Source organism: Condylura cristata, unplaced genomic scaffold (genome assembly GCF_000260355.1).
Source record: "Condylura cristata isolate star-nosed mole 26May11 unplaced genomic scaffold, ConCri1.0 scaffold00041, whole genome shotgun sequence".
NCBI classification, from domain to species: Eukaryota; Metazoa; Chordata; class Mammalia; order Eulipotyphla; family Talpidae; genus Condylura; species Condylura cristata.
Window position 1 is genome coordinate 2,778,838 of NW_004567142.1, and position 20,248 is coordinate 2,799,085.

Sequence of the window (20,248 nt, forward strand, 5' to 3'; positions counted from 1 at the left end):
TGCACTGCAGCGCGGGGACCGGGGGCGGGGCCAGCAGTCAGGCGGGGCCGAACCTGAGGGAGGGCGAGGGGGCGGGGAAACCCCGAGGAGCCGGCGAGGGGCGTGGCTCTCCTACTAGAGGGGCGTGGCTACGAGTGCAGACTACTGAGCCACGGCGAGGGAGGCGGCCTCAAGGGCGGAGTCTAGCTGAGGAAGGCCCGCCCATAAGGGAAAGGGGCGGAGCCTGGGTGGGGTGAGGAGTGGGGCTTGGATCTCAGCGCTGGTTGGGCCCGGGCCCGGGCTAGGCGCGGCATTGAGGAGAGGGTGCAAAAATTCTGCTCGGAAGCAGGCCCGAGCTTAGGTTCAGAGAGTGGGAAGGGAGACGGAAAGAAACTTAGAGTCCTCAGAAAGTTTTGAGGCAAGGGGAGAAACAGACACGAGAGGGGCTTAAGCTAAGTTTGTTATTCAGATAGTTTGGACAGGACCAGTCTGCGATAGAGGGGGCTAGAGGCGTGGCCTAGAGGGAGGGGAGAGGCGGGGCCTGAAGGTGAGTGTAAACTGGGAAGACCACTAGCTTGGGCGGGTGTGAGTGTGGGCTGGGTCTGCAGGTAAGAGGCGGAGCTAGGGTGGATCTGAGACAGAATGTTTGATCTGAGGCTGACTTTATTATTTGGAAGGGAAGCCCGGAATCTGTTACAGAAGCAGTTGAATCCTAGGAACAAGATGTAGAGAGAAGAGGGATAACTAAAATAATCATAATACTAAAGTTCTTAAAAGATTTTGAAGTCTGGGAGGACAGAGTGGAGTTGGGGCCTCGAAGCTAACGCGGATTCTGGAGTTCGTTTCTCAGCAACGCTGTTCACTTCTGTGGCTTAAGTTTCTCCTTCGGAAATTTGGAGATGATACAAAATAAGAGTGCAGCAGCACATAGTGTCAGTTTCCTACTATTATTTTACCCTGACGGGATTCCAAACATCACTTTGAAGGCGCAAGAGAAAGGAGACCCAGGAGTCTAATCCGCCCAGTGACTCAACTTGAGTGTAGACTCAGAGGGTTTAAAACCTCACAGTGGAGATTAAAGAGGCGAGGTGGGGGACAGGCACAGAGAGTTCCCAGACCCCGGGACCAAAGGATAGCGACCCTTGCCCGTCTGTTGGAGCGTCTCTTCTAGCCTGCTGTCAAGGAAGCGGAGACAGAGGAAGAGGAGGAGGAAGGGGTCGGGACTTACCAAGTTCTCAGTCCCTCCGCACGCGCCGCGATGCGCCCAGCGGCCGCACGGGGGTGCGGCGGCACCTTTGGGCGTGCGTCTCCCTGCGCACGCGGCGCAGGGCTGGCGCGCGTAGGAGGAGGACGTGCACTGTGCGTGGCTCCCACTACCCGGACTGCCCCTGGGCTGGGCTTTCTTCACAGTGCTGACGCCCACGGTGGGAGACGAGCCGCTCTTCACGGCGCTCGCTGCCTGCCAGGACCCGTGCTGGAGGCGCTAGATCCGGAGCCCCGAGAACCCCAGAGCGTGCGTGGGGCGCTCGCTACGCAGCACCTTCCAGAGCGCAGACGAGCGCCTGGACGCATTGTGGCCGCAAGGCGAGCCCAGCGGCTCCACGGCGGTGGCATCGCTCGTCTCCCCGCGCTTTCTGTACCTGGCGCTCTGCGGTGACTCTCGCGCGGCCCTGAGCCGCACTGGAGCTGTGGCCTTCAGTACCGAGGACCATCGGCCCCTCCAGCCATCGGAACGAGAGCGCATCCGCGACGCGGGCGGCACCGTCCGCCACAGGCGACTCGAGGGCTCTTTGGCAGTGTCTAGAGCACTGGGAGGTTTTGCCTACCAAGAGGCTTCGTGAAGGCCACCCCCCCCCCCCGAGCTTCAGCCCTGACCGCCCTGGCACGCCACGCTCCAGGCTTCTGAAGGCGTGAGGGACGCGATGTCCCGCGCTGCCCTGGCGAGACAAGTGGCATCGCGTCTCGGCCAGGATTTGGCCGCAGAGCTTCTCTGCGCCCAGCTGTTGAACACGTGTCTGTGCAAGGTCCTGAGATTGGGGCTATGACCTTTGGAGAGAAACCTAAGGACTCATAGGCAAGAGGGGATTGGAAGGAGAGACGAGAAAAAGCTAGAGGAGGTGCTGCCTTCTCAGGGGGCGTGGCCTGCTGGAAGAGGGCTGGGCCCACAGGGGGCGGAGCCTGAGGATGCCTCGAGGCCGGCTGCTTTGGAAGTAGACATTTAAGAGAACGGAATGGGGTGGCGTTGAGACTTAGCAGTGGGTCTCGAGCTTATCTTTTGTGCCAGGAAGAAAGTGGGCAAGGGGAGCTTGGGGAAGGGCGTGGCTTTCTGATCTTAGGGCGCTGGGACTGAGGCGGTGGTCTAAGGTACTGCTTCGGGTGAGGGGGCGTGGTTTAGACCCGCAGAGGGGCGGGGCTTCAGGAATGCGCACAACCAGCACAACCAGCCTGGCATGCAGGGCACTCGAATAAGGGAATTGTTGGGAAGCCCTGCTTCCACGGCCTTGGAGCCCCATGCTGGGCCTTCCTCCGTGTGCCATGGGGCTCCCTTTCTCCATCTTCAGGGTAGCCTGGACTGCAGGTCCTGCGTCCTAGTCCGCTTCTCAGGGGCGCCCAGGCCTTGCGAGGAGACAGGAAGGAGCTAGCGCTGGACACGGCCCTAGCAGGGTAGCGGGTGAGCAGGCACCGCAGGAGCAGAGGAAGGGTGGTTGGGAAGCAGGGTCTCCCCTATAACCCTTGTCTTCTTCTCAGAGCTTTGTGCCTCTGCCCAGGAACCCGAAGCCTGAACAGTTTTCAGGACTCTGGCCTGGGAGGGGATCCCGACTTTACCTCCTGGGGGAGGGCTCTACTGCAAGTGAGTCTGGATAGGATAGGATGGAGTGGGGTGCTGGGAGGAGGGTCACCCCCTGAGGGTCTTTCTCAGTCACAGTCATCCCTGAAGCTTATTCTTCATTCTACCAGACTTCGTGTTGGGAGGCGAGGACCCTGTGTTCTTGGATGTTTCCCCTAGAAATAGGTGATCCAATCCCACCCACCCTCTTTAATGACAGCGAACTAAGGCTGGAGGGGACAAGGACCTGCCTGATATATTAAGAAATTCTCTTGGTCTTAAAGGCTTTTGCTAGGCTTAACAGAGGGGCTCAGAAACATAGGAGAAACTTTCTTTGCCAATAAATTTGCCCCTGCAATGTTCTGTAACATCACTACCCCCTCCATGGAGGAATAAGGAAGAAAAATGCAAGGAATGTAGATGACCAGCCCCAGGCCTGAATACCCTGCAGAATGCTTGAGGACCTGAGGATAAGAGAGGTTGTGAATTGAACCCTGAAAGCCAAGGAAATTCTGGAGCTGTCTAAAGAGGTGGTGAGCAGAACCTCTTAAACTAAGGCATGAGGTTGGGGCTAGGGAAAAAAAATGGAGGAGGAAGCTGGGGACAGAATATGAAGTTCTCTGCATGGCAGAGAAGGAAGTTAGGTCCTCGTTACACAGAGGAAGGGGGATTGCAGCTTTCTCAGCTGCAGAAGGTGGTGTCTGTCAGGATTCCTGGAGTTGGGTGACAAAAAGCAACTTAACCTGGTGATGTAAAACAGGGAATTTTCTGGGTGGTGTCATTAGAAAGGTTGAAGGCATGACTGCAGGCAATTGTCACATTGTGTCATCAGGAAGAACTGGCCCTTAGTTTCATTTTTTCTGAGCTGATTTCATTCCCAGACAGGGTCTCCGTATGAGGTGGCAGAGATAGGGGTCTGGGTTAGCAATCTAGGAACTTGATTTCCTCAGGGCAGAGCCCATTCTCACTGGCCACCCTCCTGCCTAGGTACTGTGTCCCTGATTGGCCAGACAGGGGTCACATGCCCACAGGCTTAGGGTTGGGGTCTACTCCACCCAATGGAGAATGGTCAAAAAGGAATACGGGTGGTGCCTTCAGAACAAGAGTGGGGGATGCTGATGCCAAGGGCAAGGAGAAGTTGCTAGTCACATCTCCCACATTTTGTGTTCCAGAAGGAGAGAATGGGGCTAGGAAGCCCTTTGCCCCTTACTCTCTCTTGGACCTGGAGACCTGGCATCTGTCAACCTTTGGGGATCCTTCCCCCAACTTGTGCCTCCAAAGAACTATGGAGAAACACTTTCTTTCTCCAGCTACACAGACCAGCAGGAAAAAGAAAAGTTGATGGAGGAACCTCAAAATGCTTATTTCCCCTTCTACTTCCCTCTCCCACAGATTCATGAGAGGGGAGGTTCTACCCACCATCTAGACCAAAATAAAAGCCCCAAAACCCAAACATTCTAAGTGTCTAGAGCACAGCGGACCCTGAGGATTACCCAGTTCAGCAGCCTTCTTTCCCCTTTCTGGTTTTCATTTTGGAGGGAAGTTAAAAAATTCCCCTTTTTTATTGAAAAAAAAAAAAAAAAAAAAAACAACCCAGAGCCAGAACCCTCTTTGGTGGTTCAAGGGGTTGAAGCACAGCACTGCAAAGATAGCCACAGCCACAGCAGCTTCAGCTCAGTTCTATCCAGGCCAGGGAGTGACCCACATGATACGGCAGACCTCTCCTGACCCGCTGGCTGCTCCCCTCAGCAGCGTACTTCGTCAGTTGGCCTGTTCTGCTCCCCACTCTGTCTCTGGTGAATCCTCTCACTGCCCCTACAACTCTGGCCTTACCCCAGTTCAAAAAAGAAAAAAGAAAACAAATCTTTTTTGGCTGATCTGTTGGCAAATGTATGAGGTTTGTTTTCCCTGAGTAACCCAGAAAGGTGGGTTCCAGCACCCCCACAGACTCCACACTCCAGAGATACTCAAGTCCCTTATATAGAATCACACAGTATTTTGGGTGTAACTAACACACACCTCCAGTGTACATTATTATTTTCTTAAAAAAAGATTTATATATTATTTATGCATAGAGAACTGGGGTACAGGCCAGAGTTGCAGGGGTGGTGAGAGGGTTCACCAGAGACAGAGTGGAGAACAGAACAGGCAGATCGACGAAGTACACTGCTGAGGGGAGCAGCGGGGAGACAGGACCCACAGCAGCGGTGTGGGTCACCTCCAGGGTGGGGATCCAACTGGTACAGAAGCTGCTGCTGCTGACTTCCTAGCGCTGGGCTTAACCCAGTGTGCCACCAGGGAGGGTCCAGCTTCAGTGTACTTTAAATCCTCTCCAGGCTACTTACTGAGTCAATGTAAAGGATATGTAAATAACTATTATACTGTGTGTACACAGTTGCTATATTGTGTGTACACAGTTGTTAAACTGTGTTGGTGTAATGACAAGGAAAATGCCGGTACCTGTCTTGTATACTTGCCTCCATCACAGGCCTAACTCCAAGCTTCCCACCAGCACGCAGTTGCTTGAATCCAGCATTTGGAACCTGAGGGGATACCGGAAGTTGTCTGTATTGAGCACCTGCTGTATACAAGGGCTTGTCACAGCCAGGAACCAGCCAGGCCCTCTGAGATTCCTGCACTACCCCCACCCATGTGTGCATGTGTGTGATAGCAAACAAGGAAACCAATATTAAAGGTCAGCTCGTCTACACTGACAAGTGTCATAAGGAAAATAAGCAAAGATGGGACAGAAAAGCAGCCAGCCATGAAGTACCCTGGAAGAGCATTCTAAGGCAGGCAGAGGGAATAGCCATTTTGAAAGCCTGGAGGCAGGATCAGAGTTGGCATTTTCAAAATGAGGGGTGAAAGCTCTTAACACCACACCCCCAATCCTGCGATACTTTGGAGTGGACTTTTCCAGGACTCTTATTTTGTATGTTCATGCATGTCTATGGCACCTTAGGAGCTTCCTTGATGTTTTCCATACCCCAGACCTCACTGGGCAATTCTGGGTTTGTTTTTGCTCAGTAACCCATCAGTGACTACTTTCATGGCATTTACGCACTTTGTGCCTCCTCTACCATCTTGCTCTATCATTGCTGTCCTCAATCAGCCTCCTTGTGTGCACCTGTGAGTTCCCCAGCTCAGGGGCCTTGCTGCCTGCTTCATACAGCATCTGAGCTAAGATTTAGCTATTTACATTTTTTAAAAAGGTAGTAAAAAGGAAAAAATAATGTGGGGAAAGAGATTCTGTGCCCATGCCTAGAATATGCATGAACCTCTATATAATAAATTTTGCTGACTGGGGCTTCCCTGGTGGTGCAGGGGTTAAAGTTTCAGTGCTGTCAAGCTATCCACAGCCACTGTGGCATTATTTTGATCCCCGGCCAGGCAGCTGACCCACAGCGCACACCAGACCTCTCCTGTCTCCTTGCTGCTCCCCTCAGCAGTATGTTTCAATCTGTCTTTCTACTCTCCACTCTGTCTCTAGTGAATCCTCACCCCTTGCACTTCTGGCCTGCACCCCACTGCTTATATACATAAATAAATCTGGTTTGCTGACTGTAGTTCAAGTTGCACTCCTCCCACTTCACAGATGGGAAAACTGATGCCCAGAGAGGAGAAAGGACTTGTCCAAGGTTACACAGCACAAGGGCTTTCATTCCATTGGTTGCTGCCCCTGGTTGGCCTGGGTTGGGGGGGGGGACCAGGAAATTGACCAGGTTTGTCCCTGTTCCCAAACAACTCACAGACAACGAAGATGCACAGACAAGCAATTGTAACCCAGGTGGCTCAGAATCTGCAAGAGGAGAGAATGAATGTCAGAGGCTGGTCTAAGGATGAGGTGAAGAAAAGTCAGGGCGAGATCCACGCAGAGAACCGAGATCCAAGCAGAGGACCAGACTTGGACAAAGCCTGGGAAGGTCAATTCTCTCTCCTAGTCAACTGGGTCTTGAGAATTGTTGACTTTGCACCCAAGAGCCACCCATAGACAGGAGGGCCATAGTACGATTTCCTTTCTACTTCCAGGTCTCAGTTTACCCATTTGTGAATGAACTGATGACTTCCCAGGCTCTGGCCGCAGCCGCCCCCGCGCTAGGGGGCGTGGCCACGGTGACATCACTTGGGGCGGGACTTCGGGACCCACTGCGGAAGCCTCGGAGGGAGTCTGGGCACATCCCGCTGCCAGCGCGTGGGGGAGGGGGCTCCGGGAGCCGCGGCTAGGGAGGGTCCGCTCTGGCACCCTCCGATTGCTGGAGGATCCCGCCATCCTCGCGGGCGACACTAAGTGGCCGCGGAGTGGCTTGCGAGCGGAGGGGGCCAGGGACTTTATCCACGTAGGATCCCGTAGTACCATCCCCACCCAGGTCCAGCGCCGCACCTCCACCCCCGCCCCCGCCCCCTGCGGCGGTGAGTCAGCTGTCGGCCGCGCCCCCTCGTCCCACTTCCTCATCACCTTCCCCGGGCGGGGGTGGGGGGTGGTGGGGGCAATGAAAGGGGTGGGGCCCGGGGCCTTCCCACCCATCTCCTAGAGTGGAGGAGAGGATTCACCCGTTAGTAACCCCTCTTTAATTGATAGGCGTTGACGGGAGGGGTATGAAGGTAGGACTGAAGGCAAACAATGTGAGAGCACCTATACTTACCCAGGGGATCCTCCCCCCCTCCCCCAAATTGAGCAGGGTGTAAAGAAATGGAAAAGTCGATGAGGAGGGTGAGAAGAAATGGTGCCCGGACTGAGGTCAAAGGCCTTCGTGGGAAAGAACCAGGGCCCAAGGAAGAACTCGTTTCCCTCCACCAAGCCTCCCCCTTGATTTGGGGGTGCGTCCCTATGCAGTAACGTTGGGAAAGAGGGAGATAGCGGAAGTCTAGCGTTCCGCGTTGCTCTTAAGTGCCCTGCACCCACACCTCACCGCCTTGAGCAGTACGCGGCCCCTTTAAGGCGCAGGGCATTGTGGGTGCGGGGAGTGGAATTTTGGAACCAAATGTAGCGAAGAGAAGTACAGTAGTAAGAGTAACATTGTAGCCGCCGCCGGCCGAGGGGGCGCGCCGGGACGGGGACGCCGCACCCCCTTTCTGCCGCAGGGATCCCCGATCAAACCCCCACAGAGAGGAGGCGCCCGAAGACCCGCCCTAGCCCGGTCCACGTTCCCCCCAGGAAGCCGGACTCTATGGGGCGGGACCCTGGGGGAGACTAAGCAGAAACTGGAGCCAGCCCCGAACCCCTGAACCTCGAGCCAGGGGCGCCCCGGGAGCAGCCACCCCGTGGGCGCGCCGCCCGCACGCTCAGCAGCCATGAGGTGAGCCTCGAACTGCCTCCAGACCCTTCCCCTCCCGGCGCGAGCTCCCTGCCCCGCCTTTGTCCCCCTCCCCCCAACTCCTTCGGGGCTGGAATTTGGGGACAGGCCACTGGGAGCCTCGAATTTGAGGTCGTAGCCCATTGGATGGGCTCCAAATATTGACCACTTCTCCATGACTCCCAAGGCTCGGGGTGGTGCCAGTGAAATTTTCCTGGGAGTCTTCAGGTTTGGGGGCGCTCCGAGGCGTCCCGATTTTTTAAGAGACTTTCCAGGGGACCTCCAAGTTGGCAGATATTCCCCGCTGAGAGGCCAGGATTCAGGAAGGTCTCATACTCCCTCAAATATCAACTTTGGTTCCTGGGAGGATTGGGGAGGGCATTGGGGAGGGGGTCCCTGGGAGACCTTGGTTTGCGGGGGCCCTGTTTTACGTGGCACTGGAAAGTCTCCCCAAGTGGGATCTTGCTCCTTAACTTTGGGGACACTCAAGCCCCAAAATTTGGGGGGCTCTTTTCCTCCTGTGGAAGAGGTTGTTGCAGACCGACCCAGAGGCAGCCTCGAGGGTCTGGTTGGTACTCCCCTCCCCCGCCGCTCCGCACCCACAATCTGCTTAAAACTGCCCGTGCCTAGGACCGAGCGAGCCCAGGACCGAGCGAGCGCTCTGTGCGGAGGGCGGCTCCCGGCCCGGGGCCAGAAGGGCGGCCCCTCTCCCCCACCTGCGCGGCCCTGGGGGAAGGAGGGGGCGCGGCAGCTGGGGGAAGGGGGGCCTTTGTCTTCCTGACTCACCTGTCGAGACAGCTGGTGTGGGGGGGCGGGCTAGGAGCGCTGTGGGCCGGCTGCTTTCCCCACCGCGGCGCCTCCCCCTTCTCTAACTGTCCTCCCCCCACCCCAGCCATCCGGAGCTGCGGGGTTGGAGGAGGGGGCGCTGGCAAGCTTCAAGGTCACAGCCCTCTCCCCCCGGGACCCAGGCTTCCCAGATAGTTCCAGCTAGCTTCCCAGGAATTTAATCCTGGGGGTGGGGGCCCAAGGGACCCTGGGATTTTGTTTTACCCGGGCCTCTCTCAAAACTCCTGGGCTCACCTGAAGGCGGGGCCAGTGCGGACTGGGGGACCGGACTGCCCCCCTTCTCTCCTGGCCCCCCATAATCTCTCCCTTGGGGCCTGAGCCTGACAATACTATCTCCCTTCCTCCACTCTCTCTGGGACTTCCTGCCCCAAAGCCCCCAGCTTGAGGGGGAGGCCCCTGGGGACTGCTGGGGATTAACCCCCTGGTGCCCACATCCTCCCCATTCCCTCACATTCCCAGTACCCCTGCCCTTTGACTTAAGGGTGGCAGGCATTTTTATGACTGAGAATCCCTCTCCAGCGTTGGTTCCTTCTGATTTAAAAGGGATGGCTGGAAAATTTGGAGCCGGGGGCACTCAGACAGCCCCATGACTTCCTGCTGCCCCTTCCCCCCCTTAGAGCAGTATCTCCTTCAGGGCAGACCTGGAGAGGGGCAGTTCTTGAGGCCTGGCTCTCTTCCTTCGCCCTCCTCGGGGTTGGGGGGGGGGGCTAGAGGAGGGACGCTCCTCTCCCACCGCCCCCAGCCCCGCCCCCCCACCCCCCGCGTTTCCGGTCCCTGGGACTGTGGAAGGCGGATGGCGGATGTCCGAGTTAGTGCTGCCTCACTCACTGTGAGACCGTAAAAGGGCAGGAGCAATGCCTGGGCCGGCCTCTTCCCGGCCCCCCCACCCCCTGCCTGGGAGGCGCAGGCCCTCCCACAGGGTCCCCCTGCAGCGGGCTGTGGCCGGACCTCACACCTCCTGGGGGGTGGACTGAAATGGGGCTGCCTGCTCGGGCCACCGTAGTGTTAACACCTCCTGAGGGGTCTTCCCTGCCCCACTGGCCACACCCCACTTCCTGGGCTGTGCCCCTTCTCCTGGGGTCAGCAAGTATTCAAAAGGACCCATGTGCCTATATCCAGATGCGGAAATTGAGGTTCAAAGAGAGGCCCTGGCTCAAGACACCTCAGAAATTCCTAGGCTAGTTGAGGGAGGGGAGGAGACCCAGATCCTCTGGATTTCTGGCCAGTTGGGCTGGGGACAGTCATAGGGGCAGCTGGAAGACAGAATGTTAAGATGGAAAATTACAAGATATAGTTCTTTTTCTCCCACTTTGACAAATATTTGTTGAGTGTGTGCTCTGTTCGGGAGCTGGGATCCTGGGAAGGACAGGAAGCAGGGCAGAGGTCCTAGGATCTCGGGGCAGAAAGGGCTCAAGAAGAATTTGCGTCCACTCTGCCCTCCCCCCTCCATCGTAGTAATTGTTTTGGGTGGTTTTTTTTCCCTCAAAAATTATGAGACCGCACATTTGATTGAGCATCCGCTTTGTACCAGGCAATTACGATTAAATAGATGTCTGATTCCATTTCAACCCTCACAGCAATTCTAAGAGATTGTTACTATACCACAGCCCTTCCTCCCCCTAACCCCCAAGTTCACAGATGGGAAAACAGAAGCTCAGAGAAATTAAGCAACTTGCTGACTAAGGCAGGTGAGAAGTAGGCAAGCTTCCATTTGAAGGCAGATCTGCCCAGGGTCAAATCCAGACTATCATGCTACGAAAGAAAAAGAAAACCTTTTACATTTTTTTCAAATGCATCTTAGTAACTTGCTTTCTTATAGGAATCCTTAGATAATACAGATAAGTGAAAAGAAACCCAGGTGGGGACTTCTACATTTCTCTTCACTTATGGGAAACTGATGCCCATGGGGGAGAAGAACAAGTTGAGCCTGCCCCAGCCCCTTGGACCTTAGATTAGATTCACTATCCAGGGCTGTTTCCAAGATTGGTAGTTTGGGAAAGTTTAGGGAGGCTGTTGGGGGCACAAATTTTCTGATTTAAGGGGGTGATGGCATGAGTCTACTGGGGAGGAATTGGATGCGTGAAAGGACAGCAGGCCTCTGACCTGCAAGGTCTGCAACAGCCAGGCTGATGACACTTGATTACCTCTAGGGATGAGAAGCTCACTTCCTCTTGTTTTGACTTTCAGCTCTCTGGTTTGAAGCCTGTGCCAAATTCCAGGTCCTGATTTTTGGACCTTTTTTTTTTTTAATCACTTTGACTTTTTCTATAAAACCCAGTGAGTTCTGATTTTCTGGGCTGGAGGTGGGTTCTGAGAAGTAGAGCCACTCAGCAAAGGGGATAACTTAGACCCTCTTTCCTCCACATGGCAAAGTTTTCCAGAATGGAAAATTGGAGAGGGGTGGATCCAGGACTGGTGGGGGATTAAGGCTCTCACATATCAAAATAAGGGTGAGTGAGAGCACTGGAATCAGGCGGACCCCATTCCAATCTCACTGGCAGTTTCCTGGCTCTGGGATTTTCCATTCCCACTTTTGCCTGGTTCATAGTTTTATTTTTTTTTATCTTAAGCAATAAATTTGTTTTTTATAGGTAATACTAGCCATGGTTAAAGAAAATGAAAGAAGCTGATAGATTCACCCCCACCTTTGGGGGGCAGGGGCAGCACCCCTCCTCCTTGACAGCTCGCTGGTCTCCTGAGAGGCAGAATATATCACCCCTATGTGTGTGGATGTATTTATATCCTCCCCACCTTTTTTTAAAAACCCTCTGAAACATACCACTTTATACTTTGTCTTTTAAAAAAAAACTTCAGCTTATCTATTTCCTCCTCTTTGAGGTTAAAAACTTGGGTGGACTCAGGTTCACATGTTGAGTCCCTCTGCTTACAAGGTCTGTCTGACCTGGACAAGTGTCTTCACATCTCTGTGTCCACAATTCCTTCTCTGTCAAAAGGTTGGGCACCAGAGTTCAGCTCATGAGTTCACTTCGAGGTTCAGTGTGGAAATTGGAGTTCAGTTCCTAGAACAGTGTCTGGGGCACAGGGTAACCCATCAAGACCAGCTGCTGTGGCTTTTTTTTTTTTTTACAGGTTGAATTTAAAAACTACTGTGTGCTGGGTACTATCCTAGGTTTTGGGGACATAGCAGAAGATAGAAAGGACAAAAAAAATCTCTGCTCTCAAGTTCTTGACATTTTTGCTGCTATGAAATGTGGGACATGGGATCAGGGAGGGCTTCCTGGAAGAGGTGACCTTTAAACAGACCTAAAAGAGGTGAAAATCCCAGTCGAGAAAGAACAAGTGCACCGGCCCCAGGCAGGCATGTGTCTGGCTTGAAGGAATAGCAGGGAAGGGAGGGATGAGATAGAGATCACACCGATCACTAAGGCTGTGGAGAGAATTGAGCTGTTACTCTGTGGCAGCCACGGGACCGTCCAAGAAGAGGAGGGATCTGGAGGGACATGATCTGACTTGTACTTAACCAGATTCTGCTGGAGATGCCGTGGCTGGAGAGGGGCTGGACCACCTGAGGGTCACTCCGCAGGCTCCCAGCTCTCTGGCCAGGCAGGGCAGGGCTGCCTGCGAGAGCAAAGTACAGCCAGGGTGGGGTAGCAACAGGCCTGGGCATCTGGCCAGAGTCTGCCCTGGGTGTGGGTGGCAGGTGTGGGCGAGGCCTTAACCCTGCCCTCCAGAGGGAGCCGGAAACAGCCCCCCAGGCCTCGCTTGTCTGGAAATAAATAGCACCTGGTGTTTGGGTAGAGCCCACACAGTCCAGGGTGGTTAAGACTTGGGAGCCAAGTGACCTGGGCTCAAGTTCTCCTTCTGTGTACTTCCTAGCTGTGTGACCGCAGGCAAGTCCCTCAATCTTTCTGGGCCTCCATTGCTGTCTTTGCAAAATGAGGGTGAAATAGTGCCTGTGTCAAAGGGCTGCAGTGAGAATAAGGGTGTAAGGGTGCTGAAATGAGATGGCACAATTATGTAAATTGGGGGAGGGGGTCAGGGGCTTAGCACCCCAGCAGCCTGGCCTGCTCCGGGGCTTTCCCCATGCTGCGTTTCACAGCATCAGCATCATACCCCAGCCCCCAGCCCGGCTAGAGACAGCAATCTAACTGGGGATTATTTTTCTCCCGGAAACCCCTAACCACCAACTTCCTCTTTTCAGGAAAAAGTCTGGTGGGGGTGGGGCGGAGATTAGCACTTCCCCCTGGTGTATGTGACCTTGGGCAAGTCACTTCCCATCTGGGAGCCCCAGTTTCCTCATTGGGGATGGGGGCATTGAAACTGTGGCTTTGCGGGGGGGGCCCCCCCATGGTTATGTTTCCAGGGTGCTGGTGAAAGGGATGCTGACAGTTCCCAGGCACCATGCCAAGTGCTTTTAGTACCTGAACTCGTTTACTCCTCCGGCCGCCCTGTGGCTGACGGACAGACGCCCGACCGCTGGGACTGTCACATAGTACCTGGTGGGGCGTCGCTTGCCCGAGTCACATGGGGTGGGTGGCCAGCAGGAACTTGCACCTCCAGGTGTATGGATGGTTTATGTGCCAGTCTGTGCTGAGCCAGTCTGCTGACCCACCTGCAGGGCTGAGAGAGCTGTCACCTCCACCGAAAGTCTCCCTGGCGCTGGCCTGGGCTGCCGTGGGATGGGGCTGTCTCCTGCGCTGGACTGAGGGCAGGGCGGCAGCGTCGCTGCTGGACTTGGGCTGGACACAGGGCGTGTCTGCGATAGCCCTTAGTTCATGGGGGGGCAGAGAAGGGGACCGCAGGAAGTGGGGAGCTGGACCTAGCATCGGTCCCCAACTTGCCGCAGACCTCACCCTGCCCCTCCCCGCCAGCTTCAGCTTCCTCCTCTGAGGACCAAGTGGGGAAGTGTGGGACCCGAGCCTGGGAGAGCCGGTGGGTGCCACCCCGGGCTCCTGGCCGCCCCTACGCTCTGCCTCCATCTCCCTCCCCCCGCCGCTCTGGGTCTGCTTTTGTCAGTCTGCCTCTTCCCGCCTCTTTCTCCATGTCAGTCTGTCTGTCTCCGCATCCGCCTCTTTCCTCTGTCCGGCATCCTGATTGTCTCTTTCTGTCTCTCCCATCTGGGTTGACATCCCCCACCCCCACCCCACCATGGCCATCTCTCCAGATCACACTTTCTGTCACCTCCATTCTCCCAGGGGCACCAGAGGAAGAAAGGGTGGGGCCCCGGGCTGACGGGTCTCTCCTCTCCTGTTCCGGCAGTGAGACAGTGGTCTGCTCCAGCCGGGCCACTGTGATGCTCTACGATGACAGCAACAAGCGGTGGCTGCCCGCCGGCACAGGCCCCCAGGTCTTCAGCCGGGTCCAGATCTACCACAACCCTGCAGCCAACTCCTTCCGGGTGGTTGGCCGGAAGCTGCAGCCAGACCAGCAGGTGAAGCTCCTCTCCCGCCATGGCTTTGGGCCGAGCTGGCTCCTCACCGCTGCAAACAGCACCCCTCACTGCCCCTTTCCCCCTCCTCCCAGGTGGTCATCAACTGTGCCATTGTCCGGGGTGTCAAGTACAACCAGGCCACCCCCAACTTCCATCAGTGGCGCGACGCCCGCCAAGTCTGGGGCCTCAACTTTGGCAGCAAGGAGGATGCAGCCCAGTTTGCGGCAGGCATGGCCAGTGCCCTAGAGGCCCTGGAAGGTGAGCGCCAGCGGGCAGTGGGCACCGCAGAGCCCAGTGGCGGCGCGGTGGCGGTTCACTGTGTGGCCTCAGTGTGCTCATCTGTAAAACGGGCTACCGCATTGCCCCACAGCCGGTTACTGTGAGGATTGTGGGTTCCTGTGTTCCCTGTGTGTGCACCCACACAGAAAAGGCGGGACCCCAAAGGGTGCCGTCTGCTCCATCCACTTCCACATGCGCTCTCTCGCGTGGGGCGCCTCCCAGTCAAACTATAGATATCTCCAGCCCCCACAAGGCTCCCTGTGCCCTTGGGTTACGTAACTGATGACATGTCATCATTCGTTTTCAAGCATCGATGTTAAGGGGGAAAAACCTGCATTTGGTTTTTCTTAAACATGCTCATCCTTCATCCAGGTAAAACACAGGCCCTGGTTCTGCTGAGCTGGGGCCCGAGCCTCTGCATTTCTAACCACCCAGTGATGCCAGGCTGCCCCTGCCAGCCTTGGAGGAGTCAGGCTGGGTGTCCTCAGCAGCCCAGCTGGGTGAGGCTGTAGGACTTCACGGCACCAATGGAAGGGTGTTTGCCTCCTGGGGGGAGAGGCCTGCTGTCTGGGGACGCATGGGGAAAGGCGGCAGCGGGGCGCGGCCCTGGAGCAGGAGGCTGGCGGTGAGGAGGAGCCGCACGGCCTCCTGAGCTCTGGGCTGGGTCTGCGGGGCGCAGTCTGGATGTTGAGGTAGCTGCCGTCCCACGCTTGCCCCCATAAAGCCCAGACTTGAGGACTCAGCCCCTTCTGGGTCTTCGCTGTCCCACCTGTCACTTGGGCATCGTCACAGTGCCCACCCCTCGGCGGCCTCTTGGTCAGGGAGGCTGGCTGGTCTAGGTGCTCGTACCTCCGCTCGTGTCAGTTCCTCCTGGAAGGAGGACATGAGCGCCTGGATCCCTGGGAGGCCAGAGAGAGTGAGGGAATGTTCTAGGTCAGGGCAGCCTGCTGGCTTGACTCATTACTCTCACCTTCCAGGAGGTGGGCCTCTCCCACCTGCCCCTCCCACCTGGCCTGTCCAGAACGGCCCCTCCCCGGAGGAGGTGGAGCAGCAGAAAAGGTGAGGCCATTTGGGGATGTTGGGGGGATGGGTGGCAACTTGCCTGGGCCAGAGTTCTGGGATGTTCCAGAAGCCCTGACCCTGGAGTTCAGTGGTCCTACACTTCCAGTTTTTAGAATGTTCCATCTCCCACAGGGCTAGAAACAGACAGGTTTCAGACACTCACTCCCTCTTGGCCTTTGAGAAACCCCCAGAGTTTCAGTTCTTCCTCACCTCCCAAGCCCTGGTCCCCCAGATCCCAAAATCTGGCTGTTTAAGGATCTTGGGCTTTTGTGGCTTGGTGCTACTGACCAGAATGCTGCCATCGTGGTCTCCCGCTGTCCCTGCCCGCCTCCACACCCCTTTCCCTGCCCCGCAGGAAAGCAGGCATGGGTGAGGGTTAGGAGCAGCCTCAGTGGGGACCTCTGAGAGAAGCCATCCTGGGAACCCCAAGTGATGGCAGCTCCATCGCTCTCTTCAGGCAGCAGCCGGGGCAGGCTGAGTACGTGGAGCGTGAGCGTCGGGTCTCCAATGCAGGTGATGACCCAGTGGCTTGGGGTGGTTGGGAAGCCCCGGGGGGTTAAGCCTTCAGGATTGCAAGAATGAGGCTTCTAAGCACCCCTTTTATTTTGTTTGTTTCACAGGTCCACCTGCTCCCCCAACTGGTGGGGGACCACCTCCACCTCCAGGACCTCCTCCTCCCCCTGGGCCCCCCCCACCTCCAGGCTTGTCCTCCTCAGGAGCACCGGCTACAGGCCAGGCAGCAGCGGGTGGCCCACCCCCTGCACCCCCTCTTCCCACAGCACAAGGCCCGAGTGCAGGAGGGGCTGGAGCACCTGGCCTGGCTGCCGCCATTGCTGGAGCCAAACTCAGGAAAGTTAGCAAGGTGAGGGGTCAGATGTGTCAGGTGACTGGGCCTGATGGAATAGTGGGAGGAGGCTGGAGTTGCCTGAGGGCATCACAGCGGGGCTGGGGGGGCAGGAGGCTGGCCGATTGATAAAGCCCCTTCTGTAATTACCCAATAGGAGGAGGCCTCAGGGGGCCCCTCAGCCCCCAAAGCTGAGAGCAGTCGAAGCACTGGAGGGGGGCTCATGGAAGAGATGAACGCCATGCTGGCTCGGAGGTGAGCCCCTGCCCTTGGACAGTCAGGGAAACCCCCTCTGACCAGCACTTCTGACCTGGAGATTCCGGTTCAGTAGGGCCCGGTGGGGGAGGATTCCCAGTTTGTTTTTTAAGGTGAAAGTTCCCCTGTGGTAGCCAGGGTTGAGAGGATTGCATTCTCCTGAGATCACTGAGGTTTTGAGCCACTTAGGTCACATCTAGAATGTTCTAAGATGGCCCTCGCTGGTGGCGCAATGGGCCAAAGCACAGCACTAAGCTTTAGTGTGAGTTCAATCCCCTGCCAGGGAGCTGACCCCCATGGCGCAACAGACCTCACCTGTCTCCCCACTGCTCCCCTCAGCAGTGTACTTTGTTCATCTGCCTGTTCTGCTCCCCACACTGTCTCTGGTGAATCCTCTCACCACCCCTGCACCTCTGGCCTGTACTCCAGTTCTGTAAGCATACATTGCATAAATGCATAAATCTTAAAACAAATGTTCTAAGACCCGAATTCTAGATTCTTAGGAGATCCTGCCTCCAAATCTGGACACTCAGGTTCTGAGAATATTTAAGACATGGCCCTCCGCCCTTGGGATGTTGTGATCCCAAATGTGAGAATGCATGGGGGGACCACCCCAAATGGAGAACATCCCTCTATTTAACTTCTAAAACACAAAACTTTCTGTAGCCTCCACAAATTCTGGAAGTCAACACCCTGGCACTCACCTTTCTAGAGTTATGGGTAAGGAAACTGCTGCTGAGCAGCTAATGGAGGCTGAAAGCCACGTTTTTGCTTTTTTCTTTTTGCAGAAGGAAAGCCACGCAAGTTGGGGAAAAACCCCCCAAGGATGAATCTGCCAATGTGAGTTTGTGGCCCTTACTATCACCTTCACCTCAGGCCCCACCATTCCAGGGGGCTATTTAGGGAGGGTATGACAGGGATGGAGGTGGTTTGAGCCTGGAAATGAAAATGGGCCAGAACACTGGCAGTTTCCTGCTCCTGACAGTTTTATTTCCCACCAGCAGGAGGAGCCAGAGGCCAGAGTCCCAGTCCACAGTGGTGAGTGACAGCTGTTCTTAGCCATAGGAATGGCAAGTCCCAAGATGCCCTGTTCTCACACATAAACAGCTTATGGGAGAACTTGCACATACAACACTAGGGGTTGTATTCTACTGGCATGGTTCTTTGAATAGGGGCTGAGTACTGGGAGAAAGATGGAGACCAGACATACCAGGTCTCTGATCTTTCCGATCTATTACCATCCCGCAGAATCTGTGCGGAGACCCTGGGAGAAGAACAGCACAACTTTGCCAAGGTGGGCCATCATTACTGGGAACTCACTTCCCCAGAGTAGTTGGATCTACCCGATTTGTAGGATAGAACACAAAGTGATATTTGGAATGGGAAGCAGGTGGGGGGAGGGGCATGCCCTCTAACCTCATTTCTGTGCAATCACACCATCTCCCAGGATGAAGTCATCTTCAGTGATTACTTCCGAGGCCCACCCCTCTACGCCAAGTTCCAATGATGAGTCAGACCTAGAGAGGGTGAAGCAGGTAACTTGGAGAGGTGGTTTGGGTTGTGAGGTTGGGGGCTAGACAGAAGCCAGAGGAAGAAAAGACATCAGGTTCTAGACTCTACCACTAATCAGGTGTGTGAATCAAAAAAAGGCCTTTTGCCAGTCTGAGAAATGGAGACACAAGGTCAGGTCCGGGATGACGCAGCTGCCACAACCAACTTTTTCAGTGACCATGACAGACATTACTAATCTATCACCACCCACATTCATGCTGAGCACCCAGAATCCCTTTCAGCACACTGGTCCTGAATATCCATCACCAGTTGGCAGGAGACTGTAATGTATTTGCCAACCCTGGTACTGGATGTTCTCCAGTCCTTGCCTTCTGACAGCAAGGTTCCAGAGTTCTCCTCTAGAATGGTCCAGTCAGTTTGGCCTTGTCATTGATGTCATGAAGTATGTGCGTCTGCTTTGGAGTCTTGAACCTGCTTCCTCTGCCTCTCTTGCCATTAAGTAGGGGGATTTGCTGCTACATGTGCAGGCACACTTCTGGGTGTTTACAACCCATTATTTTCAGGAGCTTCTGGAAGAGGTGAGGAAGGAATTGCAGAAAATGAAAGACGAAATAATTGAAGGTGAGGTTGCTTTTTAATTTTAAATACTTATTTCCGAGGCATGATGTTCCTCGAAGAGTTCTGTTTTGGATGAAAGGGGGAGAGGCTCTAACCCTGACTCCTGTCCCTTGTTTCCTTCCAGCCTTTGTCCAAGAGCTGAGGAAGCGGGGTTCCCCCTGACCACAGGACCCCGGAAGATCCCGGTTCTTCTTTCTGCACCTGGCCTGTCACTCTGCTTTCCCTGCCTCCACTTGACTTGGAATTGGCTGAAGACAACACAGGAATGCATCTTCCCCACTCCCCACCCACTTGGACAATTCCAAGGGGGTGTGGCTCCCCTGGCACCAGGCCTACACCCACATTGGCTGCTGATTGGCTGGGGAGGCCCCCACCCTTTGCTCCCTTTGGTCTTTCCCCTCTGCCATCCCCTTGGGGCTGGTTCCTTTGCTGGGGATGTACCAATTAACCCCACAGTGAGGGGGAAGGAAGGAGGGAATTCACATTCCCTTGTTCTAGATTCACTTTAACGCTTATGCCTTCGAATTTTTTTTTTTAAAGAAAAAAATATATATATATTTGGGTTTGGGGGGAAAGGGAAATTGTTTTTCTCTTTGGTTTTGATAAAATGGGGTTTTGGGGGGTTTTAAATGCTATAGCCCCAGGCTTGTCCTATTTAGGGCAGCTATTTAAAGGGGGGGATGTCCCACAGGCTGGGGGTGCCTCCCCCTACCCCAGGGACTTCCCTTCCAGCTAGCTCCTTCCCCTTTTCTATAAGGAATTAAGATGCTGTAACTTTTGGAACCTCAGTTTTTTGTTTTTGTTTTTGTTTTTGTTTTTTATTTGGCGAGGTTTTGGGGTCCAGACCATTTTTACCCCCTAGGGAAAATAAGATGAGGGAGAAAGGAAAAGGGGAGGACAGCTCCCCTCGCCCACCTTCACCATTAGCTTCTGAAAATGGGCCCCTGAGGAATAAATCTGCCAGTTTTTATAAATGCTAAGATTGCTGGAGTGATTTGGAGGACTGTAGCTGAGGACTGGGGAGGGGGTGTCCCTCTGTCCCTCGAGTTACCCTGTTGCCCTCTTCCTGTACCCTGTGCCTGCTCTGTTTTCCTCAAGCTGCTGCCGGCAGCCTGGTGGCCTTCCCCCTGCTCCCTCCCACCCCAGGCATTTCCTTCACTCCTCCGGACCCTGCCACACAAAGGGGGCAGCCCCTCACTCAGCACCCCATCTCCCAGAGGACTCCGCACTTTCCCCCTTCTCTCCTGACTTGAGTAAGCCTTGTGCCCATTTTGCAGATTATACCACGGTGCTGAGACACTTCCTTAAAGTGACTTGTTTGCCTCAGAGCTCCTTTAATT

The 20,248-nt window shown here is 55.2% G+C and overlaps 2 protein-coding genes across 3 annotated transcripts; both read left to right on the plus strand.

Moving 5' to 3' along the window:
* The first annotated feature begins 621 nt into the window (after nucleotides 1-621).
* Nucleotides 622-2,834, plus strand: PPM1N (protein phosphatase, Mg2+/Mn2+ dependent, 1N (putative)). The gene is given in 7 exon segments (XM_012733489.1): nucleotides 622-704; nucleotides 1,151-1,389; nucleotides 1,392-1,504; nucleotides 1,506-2,003; nucleotides 2,541-2,604; nucleotides 2,607-2,638; nucleotides 2,730-2,834. Coding segments are annotated over 7 exon segments (1,134 nt in total).
* A 4,542-nt stretch (nucleotides 2,835-7,376) lies between these two features.
* On the plus strand, nucleotides 7,377-20,223 carry VASP (vasodilator-stimulated phosphoprotein). Of its 2 annotated transcripts, none has more exons than XM_012733802.1 (13): nucleotides 7,377-8,103; nucleotides 14,167-14,338; nucleotides 14,431-14,596; nucleotides 15,595-15,676; nucleotides 16,137-16,192; nucleotides 16,300-16,541; nucleotides 16,681-16,778; nucleotides 17,567-17,618; nucleotides 17,783-17,816; nucleotides 18,027-18,072; nucleotides 18,226-18,313; nucleotides 18,854-18,911; nucleotides 19,033-20,223. In XM_012733802.1, the coding sequence occupies exons 1-13, from the start codon at nucleotides 8,099-8,101 to the stop codon at nucleotides 19,068-19,070; spliced, it is 1,137 nt and encodes a 378-aa protein (XP_012589256.1). In that variant the 5' UTR covers nucleotides 7,377-8,098; the 3' UTR covers nucleotides 19,071-20,223. The 2 variants fall into 2 exon arrangements, with proteins under 2 accessions (XP_012589256.1, XP_012589255.1); XM_012733801.1 differs by having other exon boundaries at nucleotides 7,378-8,103; nucleotides 17,780-17,816.
* Nucleotides 20,224-20,248: the final 25 nt, after the last annotated feature.